The sequence below is a fragment of the Sphaeramia orbicularis genome, chromosome 3, assembly GCF_902148855.1.
Source record: "Sphaeramia orbicularis chromosome 3, fSphaOr1.1, whole genome shotgun sequence".
Classification (NCBI taxonomy): Eukaryota; Metazoa; Chordata; class Actinopteri; order Kurtiformes; family Apogonidae; genus Sphaeramia; species Sphaeramia orbicularis.
In genome coordinates this window covers 59341741-59366626 of record NC_043959.1, presented here as the reverse complement: position 1 = coordinate 59366626, position 24886 = coordinate 59341741, and the positions used below count along the sequence as shown (strand labels likewise).

General features: G+C 36.7%; 1 protein-coding gene across 11 annotated transcripts in view; it reads left to right on the top strand.

The window, feature by feature from the left end:
- Positions 1 to 24811, top strand: part of LOC115411674 (serine/threonine-protein kinase BRSK2-like) — a 152444-nt gene extending 127633 nt beyond the window's left edge. For 8 of the 11 annotated variants that reach the window (XM_030123888.1, XM_030123921.1, XM_030123895.1 and 5 more), the window contains 6 exons: positions 1484 to 1532; positions 4475 to 4598; positions 4698 to 4878; positions 8652 to 8744; positions 14590 to 14631; positions 21471 to 24811. In XM_030123888.1, coding sequence (XP_029979748.1) covers positions 1484 to 1532; positions 4475 to 4598; positions 4698 to 4878; positions 8652 to 8744; positions 14590 to 14631; positions 21471 to 21694 — 713 coding nt within the window. In that variant the 3' untranslated portion in view covers positions 21695 to 24811. The remainder of the gene's footprint in view (positions 1 to 1483; positions 1533 to 4474; positions 4599 to 4697; positions 4879 to 8651; positions 8745 to 14589; positions 14632 to 21470) is intronic. The other 3 variants (XM_030123909.1, XM_030123900.1, XM_030123925.1) reach the window with 2 other exon arrangements.
- The last annotated feature ends 75 nt before the right edge of the window (positions 24812 to 24886 follow it).

The window sequence follows — 24886 nt, the reverse complement described above, 5'->3', positions numbered from 1 at the left end:
ACAAGGGTTAAGGTTTTTATTTTTGGGGTTTTTTTGTGAGGGGGGGGGTGACATCAAGAGCAGACTCACTAATTAGAGCCAAGAAGAAGTTTCCTTCCTGTAACTGTCATGCACGTCATCCATCTAATCATGTTTCCAGATGCTTTTCTAAAGAATCTGTTTGCTCTTTCAGTGAATATCCATGATATGACATGAATGTCCAACCACAAAACACTTGTAAAACTTTGATGTATGATGACCAGCCTGTCCCTTCATCATCCTCAACCAGGAAATAGGCTGAATATGAACAGATGAAACACAAAAACAAAGACAATTATAACAGTTAATATTCTCACAGGACGTCTGTGTTTGCTGAAATACGGTTGATAATTTGAGGTTAAATTTGTACTTTACAAATTATAGGCATGGCAGATTTACATGGGATCAAGATCAGTCTGAATTACCAGAGGTCCACAGGTAATGTTAGTCCTGTGTGAATAAGGTTTAACTCATAGATCAACAATATATCAGTAGATAGATATGCTTTACTGATCCTAACTGGGAAATGGTAGTGCAGCAGCAGCAGCACCAGCAGCAGCATGACAAACAGTAAAAATAGAACACAAGAGCAAATGCACTATACATAATAAATTAGAAGCATAAACTGGTCAAAAATAAAATAAAAATCTGGCAATCAAATAGTAAGGTGCAACACTAAACTCTAATGTGCAAAGTAAAATTTTATTTTTCAGTAGGAATATATGACTTTGGTTTTTACAGAAATGTTATGCATCATTGGAAAATACCTTTGTTAAAAGAAAAAATAAATAAGGAAAAGGTGTAGTAGTGTAAAATAATATCTTAAATCTGCACCATGTGCTTAGTTTTGTCTTATTTCTTGGGAAACGTGTTCTCCAGCTGTTCAAAGGCAGATTGTGTCTGTATGAAATGACTGCACATATTGTAAATTTTCCTGGTTTGTTGTAAAGGCACAACAACACTGTGAATCTCATGGTTCACACTCAATTTAAGGTCTCTTCAATAAACGGTTCAAAAGTTGCTTAATGTTTTATAAATCATGTGTTTGTTGACACTACACTCATTTCTCGAGGGTTAAACAGAGCTACTAGATCATTGTCAGCCCTGCAGCCCTGCTAACCGTGTAATCCAGCTCAGATTATGTTTTTAATTTATTTAAATTACCTCTTAATGATGTTATTTTCCTCTCATCAGTGTGATAATCGATTCAGCAGAAAGGTGTTTTTTTTCTGTCTTTGCCTAAAGGAACGCTAGTGAAGCGTCTGTGATGTTAATGTGTGGATTCACCGTCAGCGTGTGTCCCATTATAAGAAGTTCTTTTTATGTTTTAATCACAGATGAATGAATTAAACACATTATTGATGGTTTATTGTCAGCTGACAGGAACAGAGGTGAAGCACAGCAGGTTACTGTCCTCACACTTTAACCTCTGTCTTTGACCTTTGACCTCTCTGTGTTTCCACAGTTCCCACACAGGAGGACATGTCCAGTTTGACTCCAGACTCGTCTCCAGAGTGAGTAACACAAACAGTTCAGGGTGGAAAATGTCACTGCATTGCATCACATTAGAAAACTATCACAGATTGGTTGTTTAAATGCTTTTGTACACATCTAACGTATATACTCTCTGGATCTTTGTGTAATTTTATCTGTAGTAAAAATTCAGATTCGCTCCATATTAGGGTGGTCCAACAATCCTGGTAAAAAATACAGTTTCAGATAACCTCAGTTAGAACCCTGCATTAGGTTTTGTCATTCAAAAGATGATTTAGGAAAACATTTGAAAGAAAAAGGAGATGTTTTAGAGGTTGCACAAGTTGCTGGAAATTTCCTGGAAATGGACTAATTGTTCATTTTCAGCATAGCCAAGCTGAGCTGTAAGAGAAGAGCAGAACTATCAAAACCAAGGTTTGAGTGATTCAGCTAGAAATATATGGATGAAGTAAGAGCGCCCACATCTGTGGAACTGGAGTAAATATATGGATGAAGTAAAGTATATACCAGGTGAATTTACTGGAATTTGTACTAATGCTTATTTTTGACTGTTAACAGATAAATACTTGTGGCCTGCAGCTGTAGTCAAACACAAGCCTTTCAAGACAAGACTTTCAGAAGGAGGAGAAAACTGTGCATTCCACAAAAGTTGTCAATGATGTCACTGACAGAGGGGCGGAGCTTATTCCAGACTTCAACTGTAGCCGAACAACAAATGCAGATCACAAACAGTACTGGCAACAAGTTGTCAAAGAACACAGGAACATTTTTGGTCATTTCAATAAACCAACAGTGGTTGTTGGACTTTCTAAGGAACATTTTTATGCCAGTTGCAGTTTGATTTTGAGAATAAAATTACAAATTATTCTAATCTGCTTTATTCATTAGGATAGTTCTGTTAGAGTATATAATGCAATCTGCACGTGTCTTGTGCAACCTCTAAATATTAATTCATTTGCATAAAATTTGGACCGAAGTAATTTGGCCAGATATGGAACCAAATGCAGGGTTCGAATCCAGAGAATCTGAACAAAAAATTTTTTTGGACCACCCTACTCCATATACACAGACTTTCTGAGACTCGTGTGTTTAGTAAACTATCCACACAACCATAGAGTCATTATTTAAACAGATACCATTTCTGAATAGTATTAAATGAGAAAATCAGTGTGATTATGTTTAAAAAGTTAGATTGTTTAAGCTGGAATAAAATCAATATTAAAGTCCTTATGCGAGTACCAATATGCAGTGGTAAGTAAAAGTACTTCGGTACTGTACTTAAATAAATGTTTTATGTATCTGTACTTTACTTAAGTAAATTTATGGAGGGATACTTTTTACTTTTACTTCACTACATTTTAGAGCAGTCCTCTTTACAGTTTGAGACCAGAGTTTGTTACGCTTCTGTTTAAAGTCTCAGTATTAAATAAGTGGAGCTGTCAGTTATAATGCTGGTTCTTTCTTTGTATATTTACCAAATGTCCGATTCCATCACTTTTAATCAGTATCGACTTTATTAAGTATGATGGTTGAATCTGGATCAAATACTTTATACTTTTTACTTTTTCAGTACATTTTAAAATGAGTAGTTTTGTACTTTTACTTAACCACATTTTTCCTTGAATACTTTTCCTTTTACTTCAGTACTTTTTTTTTTTCCCTGTATCTGTACTTTTACTTAAGTGAAAAAAAAAAAGTGAGTACTTCATCCACCACTGCCAATATGCAATACAAGATTTAATGTAAAAGTCCTTTTTTCACTACAAAGACGACATACATTTTCATCAGCTGTCCCTGTCACTCAATTTATTTGTTTCATGTTGAGCAACAAATAATCTGGGATCCTCTTATATTCCAACCTTTACACTTTGAGTTTTTATTCCACTTCGTAGCTCTTTTTTTCCTGGGTGTCAGTCTAGTTGTTGTGCTTACAGTTACATCTGGAGACACTTATTTAACTTTATTAACCCCAAGATGGAAAAGAACAGATAACAGTTGGGTGTTTTCATGTGTCAGTTTTTGGCCTGAAGACATACACTCGTGTTGTAGATAGTTTTAGTTTCTGTGGCAAATAACAGAACCAGCCTCAGTGATTAGAGCTGATCGGTAAAACCATCACTAAAATTTCACATCTTGACAAAACGTACCATGTTATGCATTAAATTTTTGACTTTTGATTGATGTCGTTCTTTTGTTTTATGAAATTTCACTCAAGCATATTCTAATTTTGAGCAAATATGTTATTATTATTCCTATTCTTGAATGTTTCTGAAGCCTTTGTTCTGACCTTAAAGAACAGTTAAAACCACTTATAACCCGTTGTTTCCCAGAATTTCTCTCAAGACTAGCAACCAGCCTTTAAACTGCAAAGAAATAATGATTTGACATGTATGGTAGTAACATTTTTAGCTCACCGGCTCATAGGCCATGAGCGATTGGGAAGACGTTGTGTCCAGTGTCGTCTTCATCTTCATCACCTTCATTGTCTTCGTCATTAGCAATTTCTTCAAACATCTTCAACAAAACTGCCGGCCGGATTCATTTGAAATTCTGTTTGTAGCTTCCTTGGGACAATGTCTACAAAGTTTGCTCATAGTTTTGAGAAATTTAGATTTTTTTAAATATTAGAAATTAGCTTTTACTTATAATTGTCCATATTTTGATGGTTTATAACATGGAAATGGTTAGATATGTCAATGTAGTTACTATTGAGCACTGATAGAAGTTATATATGGACTTTAATTTAGTTAGTTGAGTTCTTCTCCAGACAAAGTACCACCCACTTCTATTGGGAGATTAATCTCCTGCATCCAGACCACAGGACTCTAACATAACAGCAGAACCAGACAACCTCACAAATTGAACTTGTGAGTCATTCTTGATAGAATATGCCGGTGAGCTACAGGATCATTTGTCCTATTTTTAGCCGTAGTTATGATGTGATTTTGTTTCCTCTTTGCAGACTGGCTAAGAAGTCATGGTTTGGTAACTTCATCAACTTGGAAAAAGAAGAGCAGATCTTCATAGTGATCAGAGACAAACCTCTGAGCTCCATAAAGGCAGACATTGTCCATGCCTTCCTCTCTGTGAGTTTTTTTTCCCCCCAATCTCTTTAACTATTTCTCAGCATTTTGGAAAAAGAATATAACAAATAATTTGAAAACCTTGTTCTGTTTATTACTCAGATTCCCAGTCTGAGCCACAGCGTCATATCTCAGACCAGTTTCCGGGCCGAGTATAAGTCCACAGCCGGGCCGACAGTTTTCCAAAAGCCGGTGAAGTTCCAGGTGGACATCACCTACACGGAGAGCAGCGGCGCCACCAAGGAGAACGGCATCTACTCGGTCACCTTCACCCTGCTGTCAGGTAAACACCGTCACCCTGAGGTCAGAGTAAAGGATCTGAGTCCAACGTAGACATGATGACATCAGAACGGAAATCATCAGTAGAAAGCATGAAGTAAACACTGAATCTGTCGAGTAGAAACATGGATCAGATTGACCACTGTCTGATTTTCACACAAAGTATGTAACAAATATTTACTGAGCGTAATATTTAACAGATTTTCAATATATTACTTCAAAAACGCATACATAAGTTGATATATTAGTTAACTTGACTGAATTTTAGACTCTTAGAGGTGATGCTTTCTCACATTTTGTTTATGTAGAATGTTCTTCTTGAGGCCATTTAAGGAGATTATATATTACTAGCGGTATTGTACCTGTGGTGCCATTGTACGATAACACCCTCCTGTGATGCAACAGCGGCATTGTACCCAAATGCCCTCCCGTGCTGCAACATCGATCGGACAACGTGCATTATATAGTAGGATTATTTGGAATATGTAAAATGTTTAATACAGACGGGTTTATTATATCAGTTATGAAAAAATCTGACCATGTCATGAATTCATTTGTGTCTATATTTTTATGATAATCATGCTGATATGAGTAAGGCAAGGCAGATTTATTTGTATAGCACAATTCATACACAGGGCAATTCACAGTGCTTTACAAAAATGGAAAAGAGACAGATTAAAAACACACAATTACAATTAAAACATAATCAATAAACTAAAAAGAAGCTTCGTGGGGACCGTGCCTTTTCTGGTGTCGCCCCAAAGTTGTGGAACCAGTTGCCCTCAGTTGTTAGACAGTCTCAGTCTCTACCTGTTTTTCAAATCACATCTAAAAACGCACTTTTTCTCATTAGCTTTTAATCAGTGAGTGACATGTCTTTTTTTTTTTTTATTTTATTTTATTTTTTTATGCTGTCTTTAACAGATTTTAATTTGTCTTTGTTTTTATGATGGTCGTATTTTGTTGTTCTTAGCCCGCTTAACACCCTGTGTTATCACTAGTTTTACTTACTTATTTAATCCCTTGTTTAATGTTTGGTGTACGGCACTTTGGCCAGCTGTAAAGTTCTTAAAGTGCTTTATAAATAAAGATGGTATGGTAATAAAACATAAATAATAATCAATTAAAACAAAGTAAAAGAGAAGAGTGCAGATAGAACCCTTTCAGTTGATGAACAGAGCTGTAACAGAACCCTCACCTTGTACATGTTATATTCTACCTCAGTGAAGGAATCAATATATGGACAAAATTCTACCGATAAATATCTTTATTTTTAATTTATATTTAATTTCTGTAAATAATGATATTAAACCACAAGTTAAGGTCTGGTTTCATCAACTGTCACCCAGAAGAAGAAAATTTAGAGGAAACTTTGAAGAACTGATTTAACAACTTATCATGATAATTATTGACAACAGCAAACATGAACTGTTTTATGATAATATTTTAAATTAACAGAAATGTGAAGTGCTACACCCTCTAGGTGTGATTTGTCCAAATACTTCTATCCATGTAGTGTACCATACCACCAGTACTCACTGGGTGGAAATTGCTTTTGAATATTTACGTATACATTCTGCAACATACACTAGATGTGGATATTAAGGACCTAATAATGTCCAAGTCTCCTCACTGGAATATCATAGTTGTTTTACGGCGTTGTAAAGTCTTGACTAAAACCCAAAGTTGATCCACAGCTTGTCTTAGATTCAGTAGTATCATACAGATGAAAACAGGGACTGTTTTACCCTGAATTTAGATAATATTTTCATGTTTTCATATAAAATACATATTTTACAGCTTCCACTTAAGTCACAGATGAATGTGACTGAACAATTGGAGGTAATCTTCTCTCTGAGACACATGAGCTGTATTAAAGCTTCAGTGCATGATATTTTAGGAGCTGCAAAAAAAAGCATAATTGTTTTTGAGCAGTATCTCATTCTGCACCTTCTTTAGACTCTGTAGAAAATTAAAGATTCAAGACCTTTATTTGTCCCCGGGGGCCAATTGTTTCTGCCGCAGTACCAATTAACCCATAAAGATCCACTGCTACTTTTGTGGCAGTTCTTAAATGAATTTTTTCTGTAGATTTCACGTTTCTTAAGTGATTTATCGCCATTTATTATGACATTATCCTCTGTATTTTGCATTTTTTTCAGTGAAAATCATGCATTTTCTTGTATTTAACTCACTGATCATGTTCATAAAAGCTAGGATTAAAGTTAAGGGTTATATCAAAAACAGACTAAAATGAAGAAAAGGGAACTTTTTCAGCAAATATATCAATAACTGAACACAAAAACAAGTGTCTCCATCCACTGTCATTGATCAAACTCCATGGGTTTTACTGGTGAATCAGTGTTGTAGAAGATGAAGGTTCACTACGGAGCCTCTGAACGTCCAAAAGGGTCATATCTGATGACCATGAAAACATGATAAACTGTATTTTATCTCAGTTATTTACATGTATTAATAGGATTAGTGGATCAACGGGTATTAAACATTTTAGATCAGTGGATGATTTTGGTCACCAGTGGCTGTTTGGGTCTTTATGGGTTAAAACAACTATTTGACAACAAACAGCAATGAAGAAACAAAATGAGACACAAGACAGCTATCTCATAAAAATTGGCGCTGCGTAAAAACAATTTCTTAAATAAAACGTAAACTACTGGTATTGCTTCCTGTACTGTACAGAGTTGCCCACAGAGAAGGCTGAGGGTAGGAAGGAGAATTTCTATGTGTTGGTTTTGGCTGATGGTTGTCTGAGGCAGGAACCAGAGGGCAGGAAGTTAAATTAAGAGTTCAGAGGGTAAATACAGTCAAACATTTACCTTCTTTGATGCCGGGTTATTGTACAGTTCTGAAAGAGATGTTTGCTGAGTACCAACGATTTTCCTGCTGACTTTAATTATCCTGGTTAATAAGTTTTTTTGTTTCTGATTGATAGATGCAAACCAACAAATGAAAGAATGTGGTAATGGACTCAATAAAAATGCACCCTATGTGTCAGGATCTTAAAAACATGAAGGTCAGCTTTAGCTACAGGTCATTGTTATGATTTCATCGGCTGTGACTCCACTGCTCTGCTCCCATATCAGTGATCCATAGTGGCATGAAGTACTCTATATTCCAATAGTCTATCTTTATTTATTTAGTCTTTTGATTTGGAGAGGGGAGAGAGCTGCAGAAGGAAATGTGCATCCTCAAATTATGGAGTTTGAATTCAGATTCTTCCTCCCACCGCTTAAACCTGTCATCAAAATAACAGCAACCCAACCCTGGAACCAGTCAAATCGCAATTCTGTCATCTGAAGTTTTAATGATTTGAGGTAAATAAAACACAGGAATCAGAAGAAACTAGATTTAGCCTAATTCTAACCAAAAACATCACCAACCTTGTGCTCAATGACACATTTCAGCTGCTTTGGATAATGCACTAAAGCTCTAAAGCAACAGGAGGAAATCCAGTCAAACATACAAACTAAAGGTAATTAACTAAGGGTAACAATGAAATACTGCTATCCAACATCCCTTTGTGTTTTCAACTTTGGAATAAGTTAAATAACAAACAAAAAGTAGAATAAATTGTGAATAAATGATGAAGTGTGTGGCAGCAGTGACAGGAGCAGAAATGTTCAGCTCCCAGAATCCTCCCTGAACACGACCGCGTCATGAATGTTTGATCTCTCGGAATAAAATGGGTCAAATGCTCCGACAGTTGGGTGCTTTGACTCTGCTGAGTGAATGTCTGTCTGCTCTGGTTCTGCTCAGGTCCCAGCCGGAGGTTCAAGCGTGTGGTGGAGACCATCCAGGCTCAGCTGCTCAGCTCCAGCGACCAGCCCGGGAGCCAGCCCCAGATCTCTGGTAAGTCCAGCCCCTCGCCACCCGGCCACCTCCGCCTCTGCCCCTCCTCCTCCTCCTCCTCCTCCTCATAGGGTGACCAGATCCCAACTAACCAAATCTGGGGTAATGAATATGTTTGCATGTTATGTATTTATTTATCTTATATTTACTTACAGCAATAAGAGAAAAGTAGCCCTCATCTGTTTGTCTGTTATTACATTACAGCAAAATTACATTAAAAAAATGACTATGAATACATTTTGGTTCCTCAAGTCTACCTCACATTGTTTGAAATGTCTTCCTCTGGTGCTTAAAATACAAAGAACATTCAATACTGTTTATTAAATGTGATGGAAACACTTGATTAATGAATGAGCAGAAATAAAGAACTCGTTCAGTATTAAATCTGAAATCTGTTGTGGTGTCGTATTCAAGATTGGTCTTCATCTACAGACTTGAGATCACTTTTGGAAGGCCTCGGTCTTGTGTCAGTCTGGGACAAAGAGGATTCTGGACTTCATATAAAATCAGTTTAGCCCACAACTACAGGAACGCCACTAAATTTCTGGTGCTTTTTTCTGATTTATTTGTTAAAATCCTCACAGCATTTGAGTCATTTCTTGAAGGTGTAGGACTTTTTGACAATTCTTGATCTGGCTTTCCACAGACTTGTTCATTCTGCTTCTTTAACCTCTTCCGCTTGTGTTAATTTTCACCTATTTATACTCAGTGCCAATGAAAACGCAACACTTGAAGATTCTTATATTTTTTTAAATCGATGAGGATTTTTATTCCATAAGCTCTTTGGAATTAATCATAGGCCATTTCTATACAGTAAAAATAAAAAATCACATCAAAATTTGTTGACAAAAAATAAGGATAAAGAAAGAAACTCAAGGACCCCCAAAACCAAAAGTCACAAAGCGGTCCTGGAGGTGCTGCAGCTCAATGTGGCGATCCTGCTGTGGCGTGGTCACACGTGCTCGTCCAGGACCAGGTCTGTCTGCAGCTGAGCCAGTTTCTTCATGCCTCTGTTGCATCCTGACTATGGTGGACACATTGCATCCAAAACGGCGCGCCACCTGCCAAGCAGAGATTCCAGCCTCCAGGAGCCCCATAGCATGGCATCTGTGGTCACGTGTCAGTCTAGGCATCGCTGAGTTACTGCAAATGATTTTTGTGCTTTTCAGCTTGGCTTTATATACAGAACATGACCACTCCTTAACTGACCACAATTCCTTAAGTTGAGCAGTTCATTGCTGAGCAATGAGAAAAAAGTCTTATGAATGCAGACAAGTTCATTCAAGCGTGACAATAGCTCAACCTGTCTCAGGTTGTTAAGAAATTGTCTGGGATTATCTTATACAGGTGAAACTGAAACATATTGATGCAGCTCAGGAACAATAAAACACATTCAAGTGTTGCGTTTTCATTGGCACTGAGTATACCTAAGTTCCAAAGCTTATAACTGAAGAACTACACGGCCAAATGAATCAATGACACTTTATCTGAAAGGTAATAAACTCTAGTTTCAGATAATTTCATTTTTTAGTATGTTCGTCAAGTTAAATTTAATAGAAAAAGTTTTTTTTTTAAATCCATTTTTGAGCAGGAATATAACTGATCATGACATGGACCAGTAATGTAACCCCATGACCACCAACACAGGCAGGAAGTCCCATTAGCTTCGATCGCTATCCAGGTGATTCTTGCACCATTTACATTTTAGTTTTCAATAAATACTGTAAAATAAACTTAGCAACTCATTTACAGAGAATCTATATGGGCATGCTATGATCCAGTGGGAATGAAGAGGTTAAACCATATCTAGTCTGGCTGACTTGGTCTTATCCTGTTTTGATCTTGGTCTTGACCCTCAAAATCTTGTCACTCAGGTCTCCACACAATGAATAATATGCAAATAGAAGAAGGGAGCCTTTGTTTTCCTAAATTAGACTTAAGACAGTATTTTTGATGTGAAATTGTATCCATCTTTATAGAAAGAACGCATTAGAGCCTGTCCATAAAATATGTGTTTGTACATTACTGTGCAGTGTTGGTTTAAAAATGATGGGCTATTTTTAGGATTTTAACTTCATTGTCCAGTTTAAAACACTAAAAAATAATGGAACAAGTAAATGTAATAAGTTGCATTATGTTGATGAAGTGATCAAAAATGTTAGTGTCGATTGATGAACATCTGTATTAGTATAATATGATGTTGTATAGGAGAGATTTTCTGAAATTATGTGATAGAATTGACTGGAAACCTGAGTTTAATTTACTGTAACTCACATATTCCCTTCAAATACGGGACATTGTCTGAATTCGTGGGACAAAGCATCAAAATGCTGTTCAGTCCATCTTAAAGTGGGACACCTGGTCACCCTACCTCCTCCTCACAGCCCCTACCTCCTCCTCCTCCTCCTCCTCCTCCTCCTCCTCCTCCTCCTCCTCCTCCTCCTCTTCCTCCTCCTCCTCCTCCTCTTCCTCCGGCATCCTGTCCTTCCTCACAGTGCAGCCACACCTGCGGTCACCTCAGCTCGGACACGCACAGCTCGGCTCGGCTCGGCTCGACACACTGCTTTTCAGCACACGGCACCTCCACGTGCATGAGCTGCCACATGCACACATGCACACACACATACACACACACACACACACACACACACACACACGTACAGTGGGTTAGAATGAGCCAACGGTCAAAATGCTGCAAACTGGAAGGTGCTCCTGGAGTGACTCAGCAGAAAACTGAGGCTGGATCAGCTGTTCATGTGCATGCACACACACATTCACACACACACAAACACACACTGCAGCTTCTTATTCTGTTAAGCTGAACACACACTGGAGATAATCATCAGGAAAAACTTTAAACCCGGACTGTTTGGGCTGCCTATAAACAGATGGATTATCAAATATGGAAGAAAAGATGGAGTGACTTGTGTTCTTTTTGTTAGTGTGACACTAGCTCTGCTGTTGGTGTATCTGTGGTTATTTACTTGATAATGGTCCCCTCTAGTGGTGAAGCTGAGTAACTACAACCTGTCCACAGTGAGACACAAACTCCTTAGGGTCATCAATTCACAAAACGCTTTCACCATAACACACACAAAGCCTGCAGACGTCACATGATAGTTTGGACTTTTGGATGTTAAATCAGGATTGATTTTATTAATGCAAAGACTCTAAGTTGCAGTAAGTAAATCAATAACCAGCAGCAGCACATTCACCTCAGCTGCTTAATTATTTGTATGTAGTCAGTTTAATTCTAGAATGACTCCAGTGTTTTCTATTATTATTTAAATTATTATTATAGTCTTTGTTTTATTCAAATATACCTCATATTTTAAAATTCCATGTCACTTACTTGAAGTACAGGTATAATGGTTTGCATTTTTTAGAATTTGTTGTATTTCCTAGTGTCATTTTAAAGTTACATTGCACATATTAATAAAGAACATATGCACATTTTGTGTTTAAAACAAATCCAGACTAGTGCACAGTTAGACATGCCAACGGGTGAAGCCATAAACCCTGGACATTACCAGTTCTTATCAGATTTAATATTAGTTTTTTGTTTTCCTGCAGACATGAATAAAACAGTAAAATACAAACTTATTCTGTTAAATATTCTGTTAAATATTTTTGATCAATGCTAAATTTTAGGTGTTTGGAGAGCTGAGTTAGTTATTAAAACTTGTAAACTTCCGTAAAACTTGTTACTGCTAATGGGTAAATGTTATGTGATTAAGTTCTCAGACTGCTGCTTATTTTTGTTTAGTGAAAGGGCACATATAAGGGCAGTTGTACAAAAAACAAAAACAAAACAAAACCTGGGTAAGCGTTGGATGGATAACTCAATTATTCTTTTCTCAAAATATTAACCATTTGCCCTGACATATTTGTTGTGTTCCTGCATTGGCCCTAATACATCATCATAGCTTCAACAGTCTCTTGGCTGAATCCAAAATCCAAATATCTAAACTATCAGTTCAATGCAATGAACCAGTATCACCATTATCACTAGTATCACCAGTCTCACTAGTCACTGCCACAGATGGGAACTGTTATCAGGCACTGTATGCACAACGTCAACCACCCCATGTAGATGTGCCAATAACCCACATCTATCTATCTATCTATCTATCTATCTATCTATCTATCTATCTATCTATCTATCTATCTATCTATCTATCTATCTATCTATCTATCTATCTATCTATCTATCTATCTATCTATCTATCTATCTATCTATCTATCTATCTATCTCTTGCTTCCCATCATCCTCAGCTTCACTCTGCTACCCTCCGATGGACTGACTGACCTGCATGTTGAATGAAAAGCTGACTCAGATGCACACACGCCATTTCAGTTCTAGTTGTTGATGAACTGAATGTTTGTTGCGTTGGTTTTTTTGGTCGTGTCGTACGTCACAGACTGTGTGTGCTGATGCTTCTGGGTGAGCTGCTGACTGAAATGAAGCACCAAAAGCATGATGTGAATGCTGCAGAACCATGTGACCATGTTTGACCGTGTTTTAACAAACCAAATGAACTGCATGTGAACTGTACACATATTACAACAAAGGAAGATGTACACGGTTCTCCAAACATATGAAGATGAGCGTTGGCTCACACATATGTTGACTAGAAAGGATGAAACCAGAAGCAGAAAATGTTCACCTCATTTTCCAGTTTATCCTCCTCTGTGCTGGGGAATCTGAGCTCCTGAAATTCAACTGCAACCAAAGAGACAACAAAAACAGCGCTGAGAGTTTACAGTGGTGTGAGTTTACCTGTCAGTACATTCCAGCTAAAACACTCCATCTCCTTGGAGTAAGAGTGAAAGAAAAACAAACACCTGAATGTTACCTTTTATAAGACAAAAAAGTATAAGATTAATGACTCTGTGTTACACAAAATTCCACTCAAAATAAGAGAAAAACAGCCAGAAATAAGGTTAGATTTAGATTATAATGAAGCAGAAATTATATTATAATGAAGCAGAAACAAACAAACAGACACTTTATACCAAAATCAGCCCTGTGAAACTAAGACTAAAACTAAACAAATTAAAAATATGTATATGGAAATTGAGTTTAATAAAAGGTGTTGTAAGTTTTCAAGTTTAATGGCTGTTTTGTTTAAAAAAAAAACTGCACATAATGATTAACATAAACCTGTAGAAGTACAGGACTAAAGGACTAAATGATCCCTGAAAGCTATTAAATGTAACGTTTTCGCATTATAATATCTAAAAAACAGACAGTTCTGCTATATATATATTTTTTTATACTTAAAGCAAATGTTCCCGATAATGTCAGAGAAATCTGTAATTTTGTTTAACCCCATACCTCCTCTACTGGATAAACATGGCAAACATTCAGCATTAGATTAACTAAAGTTACTTCCAGATGTTTAATCATAATTTAATGACAGTATGTGGATTGATATCACTGAGTTTGAGGGGAATAAACATGTACCTCATTACAACATAAATGATTCCACACCACTTCATAACTACATCCTTTGTTAAAGTTTTGACAGACTCTTAGTGGCAGAAGTTACATAACGTGTGTTTAATTAAAATGTAGACGTGAGGATGAGGTGGGATATGTTGGACATTGATCCAGCGACAGTTCGTCTCATACGAACATGAGTTTGTCAAAGGAGAGATGGACTAGTGTAAACTGAGGTGAACATTGACTGTGCATGGACTTATCCTTGACACTGGTACTGAGGAGGAGCAGCCTCTGTGATGTGATGAGGTGCTGGTAACGTGAGGTCAGCTGACTGCTGCTGGTGATGATGATGACGATGCTCGGAGCCTCAGTGGGTCTGATAATATCCTCTCCTCTCAGACGGCTCTCAGCGCTCTTTGTCCTGTAAATCCTCCAAACGGGGTAAGACCCAGATACCCGGTGAAAACACCTCACCTCTGGTTTTTAACACACACTGGCAACGTCCTGGAGACCCGTCACCAATAAGCCCTGTGTGCACTAACACACCAGAGTGAAGAGACTGTGTGTGTGTGTGTGTGTGTGTGTGTGTGTGTGTGTGTGTGTGTGTGTGCGTGTGCGTGCGTGCGTGCATGCGTAGAACATATGTTCATTTTAACAAAGCATCAAAACATGAAGAAATTCCCATAAAGCACATTAAAAGGTTGTATATTAAATGCTGCCTCTTTAATTTATCAGATAGTTTCTATAAAACTGATAAAAAATTAGTGACTTTTGACATAATCTGTTAACAGGGCAGTAAAATGTAAAGCATACGATTGATAAGTTGACCTTATAGTACACACAGGAAGTAAAAAAAAAAACACAATAGAAATATCAAAAGTTGTGTCATATTAGAGTTTTTTGTTAAAATCACAGAATCTATTAACAAAGTTCCATACCCCACCAAAAAACTGTGTTAAATAAGGATGTAACATAAGAATGTATGAACTGTGTTTGTTTTTACCAAACAAAACCGGAAAATTGTAGTTAAAAAAAGAGATTTGGCTTTACCTAATTCCAGAAAATGTCACATTGGCAAAATGAGCCCAAAGAAACGCAAACACAGTTCAAATTTTGGCAAAGTGGAAAGTGCCAAAACCTTTAGTTCCACTTGATGTTTACTCCAAAATCAGTCCCCATAGATCCCTGTGTTAAAATACACAATTTTGGAGAAAAACTGTTTGGATTTCAGTAGTTCATTTCCCTGTTAATGACAAGTGTTTCTTAATCAGGTAAGATAGCACTTTAGTGTGTTTATACTTAACACAGTTACCATTACTGTTATGAAACATGACACAGTACACTATAAGAAGCTAAAATTACTAAATGGCATTAAACCTAACTGTATTAACTGACAGTGTTTTCAGTTTGTGTTAACTTCTATTTTGGCCAAAAAACAAGATGCAATCAGTCTGAATCCCAGAAGAAGGTGATAAAAGGGTAGATCATCATGGCGTTTATGTCCACATTTAATATAGTCTATAGTTACAATAAAAAAGAAAAAATATATTGTAATGGAAAGTAAAGTTTAAAAAAAACATCCTTGATATCTATATTTTAACTTTTATTTAACATTTTCACATTTATGGGTTAAAATGTCCAAACCACTTAATAAAACATACCATCTGCACCAATAATTATGTAATAATGACTCATTTTTATGTGATTTTCACATTATGTTCCACATCTATTTGTAAAATTCAGTTCAGGGACTCTGTGACTTGATAAAATGGACATGCTTTACTGAGTGAACGTGTTTGTGGCTCTTTACTGACCCCAGTAACCCACTGCATGGTGATGCTTGATGCTGACATGCCCTTTCCCCAACCCCTAAACTTTCCATATTTAAAATCACTGAAAACAGATATGCACATGTGTAATACTGGTAAGTTCACTCTGAAGTGCACACTTTTTAACACACAGGGACCTGGTTTAATACAAAGGAATACACAGTGTGACGACTAACCTTTGGGATGATAAATGCATTGATGTGTGTACAGTGTTGTACTGTTGCATGTTTTTAATCCACTCATGACTGTTCCGAGCACTGACTAAACAAAGTTGTGTCTTAATGGATGTATTTGTGTGCTGATGTGAAGGAGGGTTAACGGGAGCTTTGACAGACATTCATACAGACACAAAAAAAAATCTACATCTGAAATGCACAATACTAAAGAACTGTATTCTGCATTAAAAAGTAAGTGTTATGTGGGTGGGAGATAAATAAAAGATTTTCACCATGTCTTTTTGTGGGAAAAAAAAAAAACCCAAGTCTCTCAGTGCTCCGGTTAGCTCTCCACCCATGGCAGAGGAAACAGAGACTCTGAACACTGGTCTATTTCAAAGACCCTCTGAGAAATGTTTTTGGATGCTCTGATGGTTGGGTTTGATAGCGAGTTAGTCTGAATCAGGTCACAAAATATCCACAGTACAATGACACTAACAACCCTCTCAGCCATATATTTATTTTCCTATTTTCTCGTTATTTAACTGAAAGACAAGGAAAGGTCAAATAAAAAATACTAAAAATACAACATTAAATAAATAGGATATTGTGCAAAGGAGTTACACACCACTTCCTGTGTCCACTAAGGATATGACACTGTAAGAGGGGGCTTCAAAAGGTTTTTGTAAAAAGAAAATAGCTTTGACATGGTTTAAATCACATGGCCCCCAGTTTTACACAGATGGACTAAGGCTACGTTCAGACTGCAGGTAAATGTGGCCCAAATCCGATTTTTTTGCCCATATGTGACCTGTATCCAATCTGTTAAAGATAGTTTGAACAGTACAAATCTGATTTTTTCAAATCCAACCCAGGCCACTTTCATATGTGGTCCTAAATCCAATACGTATCGGATATTTTGCAATGCGACTTCAGTCTGACCTTTACGTCACTGAAATACGACAAACGTCACAATTCTGCACCCCAGGAGGAGGAGTAGGGGGAAAAACATATTTACTTCTGTAAACACCGTGTGTCCCTGCATGGTTATGTATTACGTCAGGACCTCTTTTGTGCATGCGGGTCACTTCAGAGTCGCATTCAGTTCATACTCAAAACTGATAGAAGTCGCATTTAATGTGCAATATGAATGAGCACACAAAAAAAATCGGATTTCACCAAAAAATCCAAATTGTGCATTAAGACCTGCTGTCTGAACGTAGACTTAAAGACTGGTATTAATGTTTACAGACGTTTATTGACCTAGAAGGAGCATATGTTGAAAAATGAACATCGTAACTAAAGTTTTTTTCCAACTTTAATTTTTCCATGAACTTTTTGAAGTCCCCATGTATACAGGGTGGGGAAGCAAAATTTACAATGAACATTTAGTTGTTTTTTCTCAGCAGGCACTACGTCAATTGTTTTGTAACCAAACATATATTGATGTCATAATCATACCTAACACTATTATCCATACCTTTTCAGAAACTTTTGCCCATATGAGTAATCAGGAAAGCAAACGTCAAAGAGTGTGTGATTTGCTGAATGCACTCCTCACACCAAAGGAGATTTCAAAAATAGTTGGAGTGTCCATAAAGACTGTTTATAATGGAAAGAAGAGAATGACTATGAGCAAAACTATTACCAGAAAGTCTGGAAGTGGAGGAAGCAACAAAAAACGTACCAAAGCTTTTATTAAAGCTCTCAAATCCAAAATCCTAAAGGATCCAACCAAATCCATCCAGATACCAGGTATTGCCATGGCTTAAAGCAAACTACCCAGATGGAAATTATGTATGGACACAGGATGGTGCTCCAGCCCACACAGCTAGAAAAATACAACATTTCTGCAAATTCAACTTTAGCAGTTTTTGGGAATCATGTTTATGGCTGCCTTCTAGCCCAGATCTAAACCTTCTGGATTATGCTTTTTGGGGCGTTTTAGAACATGCTACCAATAGAACATCACACAGCAATGTCGACTTTCTTAAAGATACTATTAAAGAAGAATGGGACAAGTTGTCACCCCAATATTTGAGGAACACTTGCGCAAGTTTCAGGAAGTGTGTGAAGGCAGTTATTGAGAAAGAAGGAGGACACATAGAATAAAAACATTTTCTATTGTGTAAATTTTCTTGTGGCAAATAAATTCTCATGACTTTCAATAAACTAATTGGTCATACACTGTCTTTCAATCCCTGCCTCAAAATATTGTAAATTTTGCTTCCCCACCCTGTATGTTTGTCTCTTAAGGCTGATTCCAGTTTCCCATGGGTGGTCTTACAACTGTAACTCATAAATGGGCAAATCCACATCAAATCACCACATTTTAGTCAATATTATCTTTTTTTATGCATCCTGCACCTTAGAACGAACTCATGTCATTAATCTGTCACTAATAGCTTGAATGTAATGACTTATTGAACTTCTGCATCTTTTTTTGGACCACTCATTTTTACAGTAAAATCAGTTTCTCGCCCCATTTTCAAAGCCCAAACACCTTATAGACTTAAAGACATCTACAAGACTAAAATTTTCCATGCTGTCAACCAGGCCATGTTTACTGGGACTAATAACATTATCTGAAACCATGAAGCAAATTGGAAGTGGTCAGTCTGTCCAGTCAGATTGTATTATTATAAACATAAGACATTTTGAGCAAATTTTATTACATTAATGTGACTTATAACAACTCACTGTTTTATGGAGACACTTTAAAATTTACTGTTATCACATTATCTGAGGGAAAGTCATCATTTTACATGTGTTCATTGTAAGGGCTTTGGAAGTTTAGGAGCTTATTGGTTTAAATAGAATGGAAATGGAAAAACAGGGACAAAAGGGTAGTTAATTAACCTGACAGACTTTCTGTTGGGTTTATGGTAAGGCTTTTTTTTTTTTTTTTTACACATCTAGGCACTATACATGTTTCTATTGTAGGTCAAACCAGATGCGAAAACAAACCTACTCTAAAGTCTATAGGTTCTTTCACACCCACCTCTTTTGGTCTGGTCCTCTGGAGTGTCTAGTGTGATTCAATGCATTTTTGCAGCTGTGAAACCTCCCCTGGACCAAACACCTGGTTTTCAGTCCAACCAGCAGAAGTGGTTTTGGCACAGATTAAACCGATCCATGTTTTGGTCCATATACTGTGTGATAACATTACACGGACCAATCACTCAATCAATTCAAAAAGCTATCAAAAACGACTGAAGATGATTATAAATTAATCAAATTGACAATATCCCTACATCAAACAGATATCCATCTATAAACTAATTGATATTAAGTATATGGAGACTCAGCATATACAGGACGTATTAGGCTGGTACCAAATTACAATGTAAAAGCAAAACTAAGCCAACCAAATATTTACAATGCCACAAAAAACTATCCTTGGTTCAAGCCTTCAGGTATGAAAACCAGTGTTGCCAACTTCTCTTGCCAAAGTAGCTACTGTCCGTCTTAAAAGTTGCTCGAAGCTAAAGGTCACCCAATTAACATAATCTGAAATGTGCATGTACTTGTAATGAATGATGTAGGAGATAGGAATAACATTGTGCGAGAGACAACACCTTCAATATGTTTAGAACTACAAATGAACTATAGTATGTCAATTCTGTTTTGTTTTTTTTAATGTCACAGTTCCAACCCTCCACCTTTATCCAGGCTAAAGTGACCAAAACAGACACTCTGGGGCAGATACGTAGGCTATTTATTTATTTGATTATTTGATTATTTAGTTTTTAGTTTAATTTTCTCAAGTTTGGTTTGGTTTTCCACCTTACAGTCTACGTAGGAGCTTACAAGTCATGCCAAAACATGAGCATTTTTAACTACAAAGTTTTAATTTTCGGTATACATTAATAATCTAAATGGACAAAAAAAAAAAAAAAAGAAAAACTGTCAATGGCAATTTCAGTGATTTATGTTCAGTGCAGTCATTGGTTTCAGACAAAGAACATGGTTTCACATCAGAGTCTCCAAAAGTCTCCAATGACACTAGAAAAAGTTGCTAGGTTTGCTGCTTGTCCCTTTTTTGATAAACAGTCACTATAGGGGTCTGAAAAATCACTAAATATAGCAACAAAGTGGTTAAATTGGCAACATTGACTTTTGCAACTTCTCAAAGAAAATCACTTTGAGTCATTTAGAGGGGACATGTGTGTGTCTTAGTGTTTGAGCTCCTCAAAAATTGCTAAAAGTTTCTAAACAAATTTTAAAAGTAGCTAAATTTGTTGCTAGGTGGTTAAAAAAAAGTTGCTGGGGCAGTTTGAAAAGTTGCTAAATCTAGCAACAAAAGTTGGAATCGGTGAAAACATGATAAATATGAATAAACTATAATACCTCTGAACCTAATTAGCAGTTTGAGTCATTTTACTTGGAGTCAGACATGTAATTTTACCCTTTCATGCATAGTGGTCACTACAATGGACAGCTATTCAAAGGCGTTATCTTATATATTCATGGATTTTATTGTTTCATATCAGCCAATAAAGCAGATGTACCATTGCTGTAACTTTGCTGTTCTTGATAAACCTGATCTGCAGTTACATGTTTGAGTGTAAGTCAATTCCTTGTTATTATTAGACTGTAAGTAACTTTTTTTTTTTTAAACAAAACGGGTTTTTTTTAATATTATCTCCATAAAGTGAATAATAACTAATATTAGAGTATGTTAAAATGTGACAAAACATCAGATTAGCAGCATTAAAAAAAAAAAAAAAAAAAAAATATATATATATATATATATATATATATATATATATATATATATATATATATATATATATAGTTTTTACACAGTATATTGGTAAATACATGTTTATTTGCTTCAAAAATCAAACTCGTGGTATTCATTTGAGTGGATGTTTTTGCAATTCCTTGAAAAAGAGGTTCATAAAAAAAAAATTTCAATTGCAGTGTTTTTTTTCATGCCTAAAGAGGAATAAAAACACTCAGGAAAAAAATCTTGATTAAGGTTCTCATAATTCATGCATGAAAGGGTTAAAGCAGACATATAAGTTGACCTGACCAGTCTAATAAATGCCATCAGAGTAGGTCCGTATTAAAATTGCAAAAGCTATCAAACCTCAACTCCTCAGTTTTGGCTTTCTGTTACCTAGTGGACATTCTTGCTCCCTTTTCTCGACCTACAGAGTCTCCTTTTCCCCTCGCTGCCGTCCTCCTCTCATCCCTCCATCATCTCCTCTTCTCCTCATGTTAACCCCATTGCTCATCTGTTGTTTGTTCTCTCTCTCTCTGTTTTTTTCTTTTCTTCCCGTCTGTGTAGGCAGCCCGTTGAGTAACTTCTTTGACGTAATTAAACAGCTTTTTTCAGACGACAAGAACATCCAAGCGTCCCACTCCCCTGGCGCCCCTGCCACGCCTAGCTCCCCCGCCAAGCATGCCCCCAGCAGCAAGCCCAACCAGCCCCCGCCCAATGACTCTAAATGCCCCCCCGGCAAAGACAAAACAAAGACGGCCTCCAGCAGCAGGACACAGGAACAACCTTAAGGAGCGGTAGCTGTGCATGACTAGACGATAAGCAGTGAGCAGGTCATTACATACGACCACAGAGGAAAGCTGCTACCTTTGCCCTTTAGTTCAGAGTGTTGCTCTATGAAAAGAAGAAAATAAAAATCTACTTTTTGCCTATGAACTTTTGTACTGTATACTGGGAATGGCTATTTCAGTTAAAGATTGATCAGTATTTTACAATAAGTAGCAGATGTAGCTTTGTTGTCACCACCTAATGTCCCTCTCTGTGTCCGGGGTTTCTGTCCTCTTCACATGTGTGATGGCTTCACTTGTCTCTGCCACCAGGGATCATCCATAATAACTATTAACACCCAACCACGGCGGCTCACCGACACCGCTCACCAACTGTTTCCACAGCTGAGGAAAAAGACAGAAGACATCCATTCCCCTCACTTACCCCGCTTCACTTCACCTCCACGTCTTGGGTTCACTTCGCCCCCTCCAGTCCAAACCCAGAGACACCTCAGAGGAGATGTAAAAAGACAAAAAAGGCCTTAAGACAGTGATGTTTGTCGATCTACACTCATCTCCTCTTTCTTTTCTCTTCTGTTCTGTCCTACAAAGCCAAAAAGCAGGAACTATGCATCTGGTCTTGGTGTGGAACCTGAGAAAGATGAAGCAATGAAATGACCGATAAGGCAGACGATGACTGTTTTGATAAGTGATTGACTTATTCTTGATTAAATCCTAAATTCTATGTTTCTCCTTCAGACATGTAAAAGCTTGCTGCTATAGATGATGATAGTAAGGGTTATAGAATGTTGGTCCAACAAAACAAAACATTTTAACAAGTAACAATATAGGCCAAATTATCAATAGTTATTATTTATCATAAGTTGAAAAAAAAATTAATCCTCAATTTTACAACGTTTTTTTGTATTTGGATAAGATGTAAACTGTAAAACTATTCAAGTTGTGCATTTGTTTTTGATCAATAAGGTTTTCAATGTTAAATATTAAATTAAACAAATGTCTGTTGGGAGAGGACTGTGCTAGTCTATCCTATTAAACAATGATAATGTTAAGTCAGAGGAATTATAAAATAAATTTGGAATCCTCAGATCAGCAGTTTAGAGGCAAAACCAAACAAATGTGCACGGCTAAATACTGAAATAAATATCGAAGAAATTGGTTCTGGAAATGGTATGCCACGTTTCATTAAGAAGTGAAGCAAAGCAGTGAGACAGACATAGTAGATTCAGTCCTGTTTTTTAGGGATTTGTGTCAGTGACATGTTAAAGGGAACACAATGACATGTCTTAAGTTACATTTATGACTCGGTATTATCAAAAACTGGAAACCATACATATTGAACTGGATGCATAGATACACTCCTAACCTTTAAATATCTAAACATTGAATACATATGTGCTGTAATTGACATGTTTTGTTTGTTTATGTTCTGAACTACAGTGCTAATCTTAACAAAAATCCTGCTGCTGCTATGCTAACTCGCTTAGCAGAGTAGAAAAGGCTAACTTTAAGTTGCTAACTAGCCAGTGGGCCTCAGGTTTACTTAAAGTGAAAACAATAGATTAATTTTATGTGTAGCATAACTGAAATGTCATAATTTGATGGTTTTAATATTATACAACTAAATTAAGCAAAAGTAAAATGTAGTCATACTTGGACAAAGACAGCTAACTTATGCTAATGCTAAAGCTAACTGGCTACATGCATTAGCCCATGTAGTTCCTGCTGTTTGTCTTTGTGGGGCAGTTTTTCTCTACTTGTATAAAGATACAGATATGACTTTTCTGCGGGATGTACTGACTTGCACACACTTACAGAGAGAATAAGAGGAGATGGACAGTCGGACGCTGGCTGGATTGTATTTCTTTTTACTGTCAGGATTTTTGGAGTGCGCTCTGTGGCATCTGTTCATTATGTGGGTTCATCCACATCCACTGAAGTGTGATAAAGTAGACTGGAGGAGGTGATAAATAAATGAATGATCTATTCTGTTGTACAGACTAAATAGCATTTCTTATGTACAAAAAAAGTGTAGTTGTGACTTTTTGTTTAGAGGACTTGTTTTGTTTCTAATTTAAGTCTGTCTCATTTTCTTTTGCACTTTCTGTAAATTTGGTTCAGTACTTACCATGTCTATAAATTTTGTATTTCTTTTTATTTTGTCATTTACGTTCCTTTGAATTATCTGCAGGATTCAGACAATATCGAACTGCTGTGTATATTTTTGTACTTTTGTCTTTTGTTATTAATTTATTCTTGGTTATTTATATGAAAGATGTTGAGAATGTTTCTTCTGTCAAATTATTTAAGGATATTTTTGTCATGTTTAAGTTATTGAACAGTGAAAAATCTCCAGATGTTTGTGGACTCCTTTTCCTGGCTTTTTTGTTTGGAGAGACTTTGTGTAATATACCTTTGGAAAATGATTTAACGTAATTTAAGAATGTAGACTAGCCTCTTTGAGAGGAACAAACCCTCTGTTGATAACTGTCTGCTCTTTCTCCCCTGTGTGTATGAAGACTCAGAACTCACCAAACACTCATCCTGTAAATAAGCCGAGTTTACTGACAAGCTTATTTCAAACCGAGGGGATTCCTACTCTTAGCTTTGAACTCGTACGGTTGTTTGCATGTTCAGCATTCGTCTTTTCTTTGCATGTCGTCGTTGGAATTGTTATCTTGTTCCCTTTCTCTCTTCACACTTATTTCTGTATTTCTGTTCTTTATGTGCATTTGTTATAATTTAATATTTATTTTTCTTTTGTTTTTTTTTTTCTTTTTTTATTTCCTTTGCTGTCTTCTCACCCTTTTAGATTACTGTGCACATGCAGTAACCGTGCAAATGCATCCTCCTTTGTTCTCTCAAAGAGGGACCTCGCTGGCGATTGGGTCGCTCGCTCAGACCAGCTGGGTGGGTGCTGGGTGATAAGAGAGAAAACTAAAAGCAATACCTTCCATTGTTCGCTTTCCTCTTTTTCTACTGTGGGAATCCAGAGCACACAGAAAGGACTCGGAGCACGGAGCGCTACCACTGAGCAGGATAACCACTGGCAATGTATACCCTTGTGATGTTACTGTGAACAACTTCAGTGCTAAAGGAAATAAATCTGTTGACTTTGGAGATGTGTGCAGATGTATTTGATGATGTGTGATGCAGGCTTTTCCCCAACAGTTTGATCATTAAAATGTTTATTTA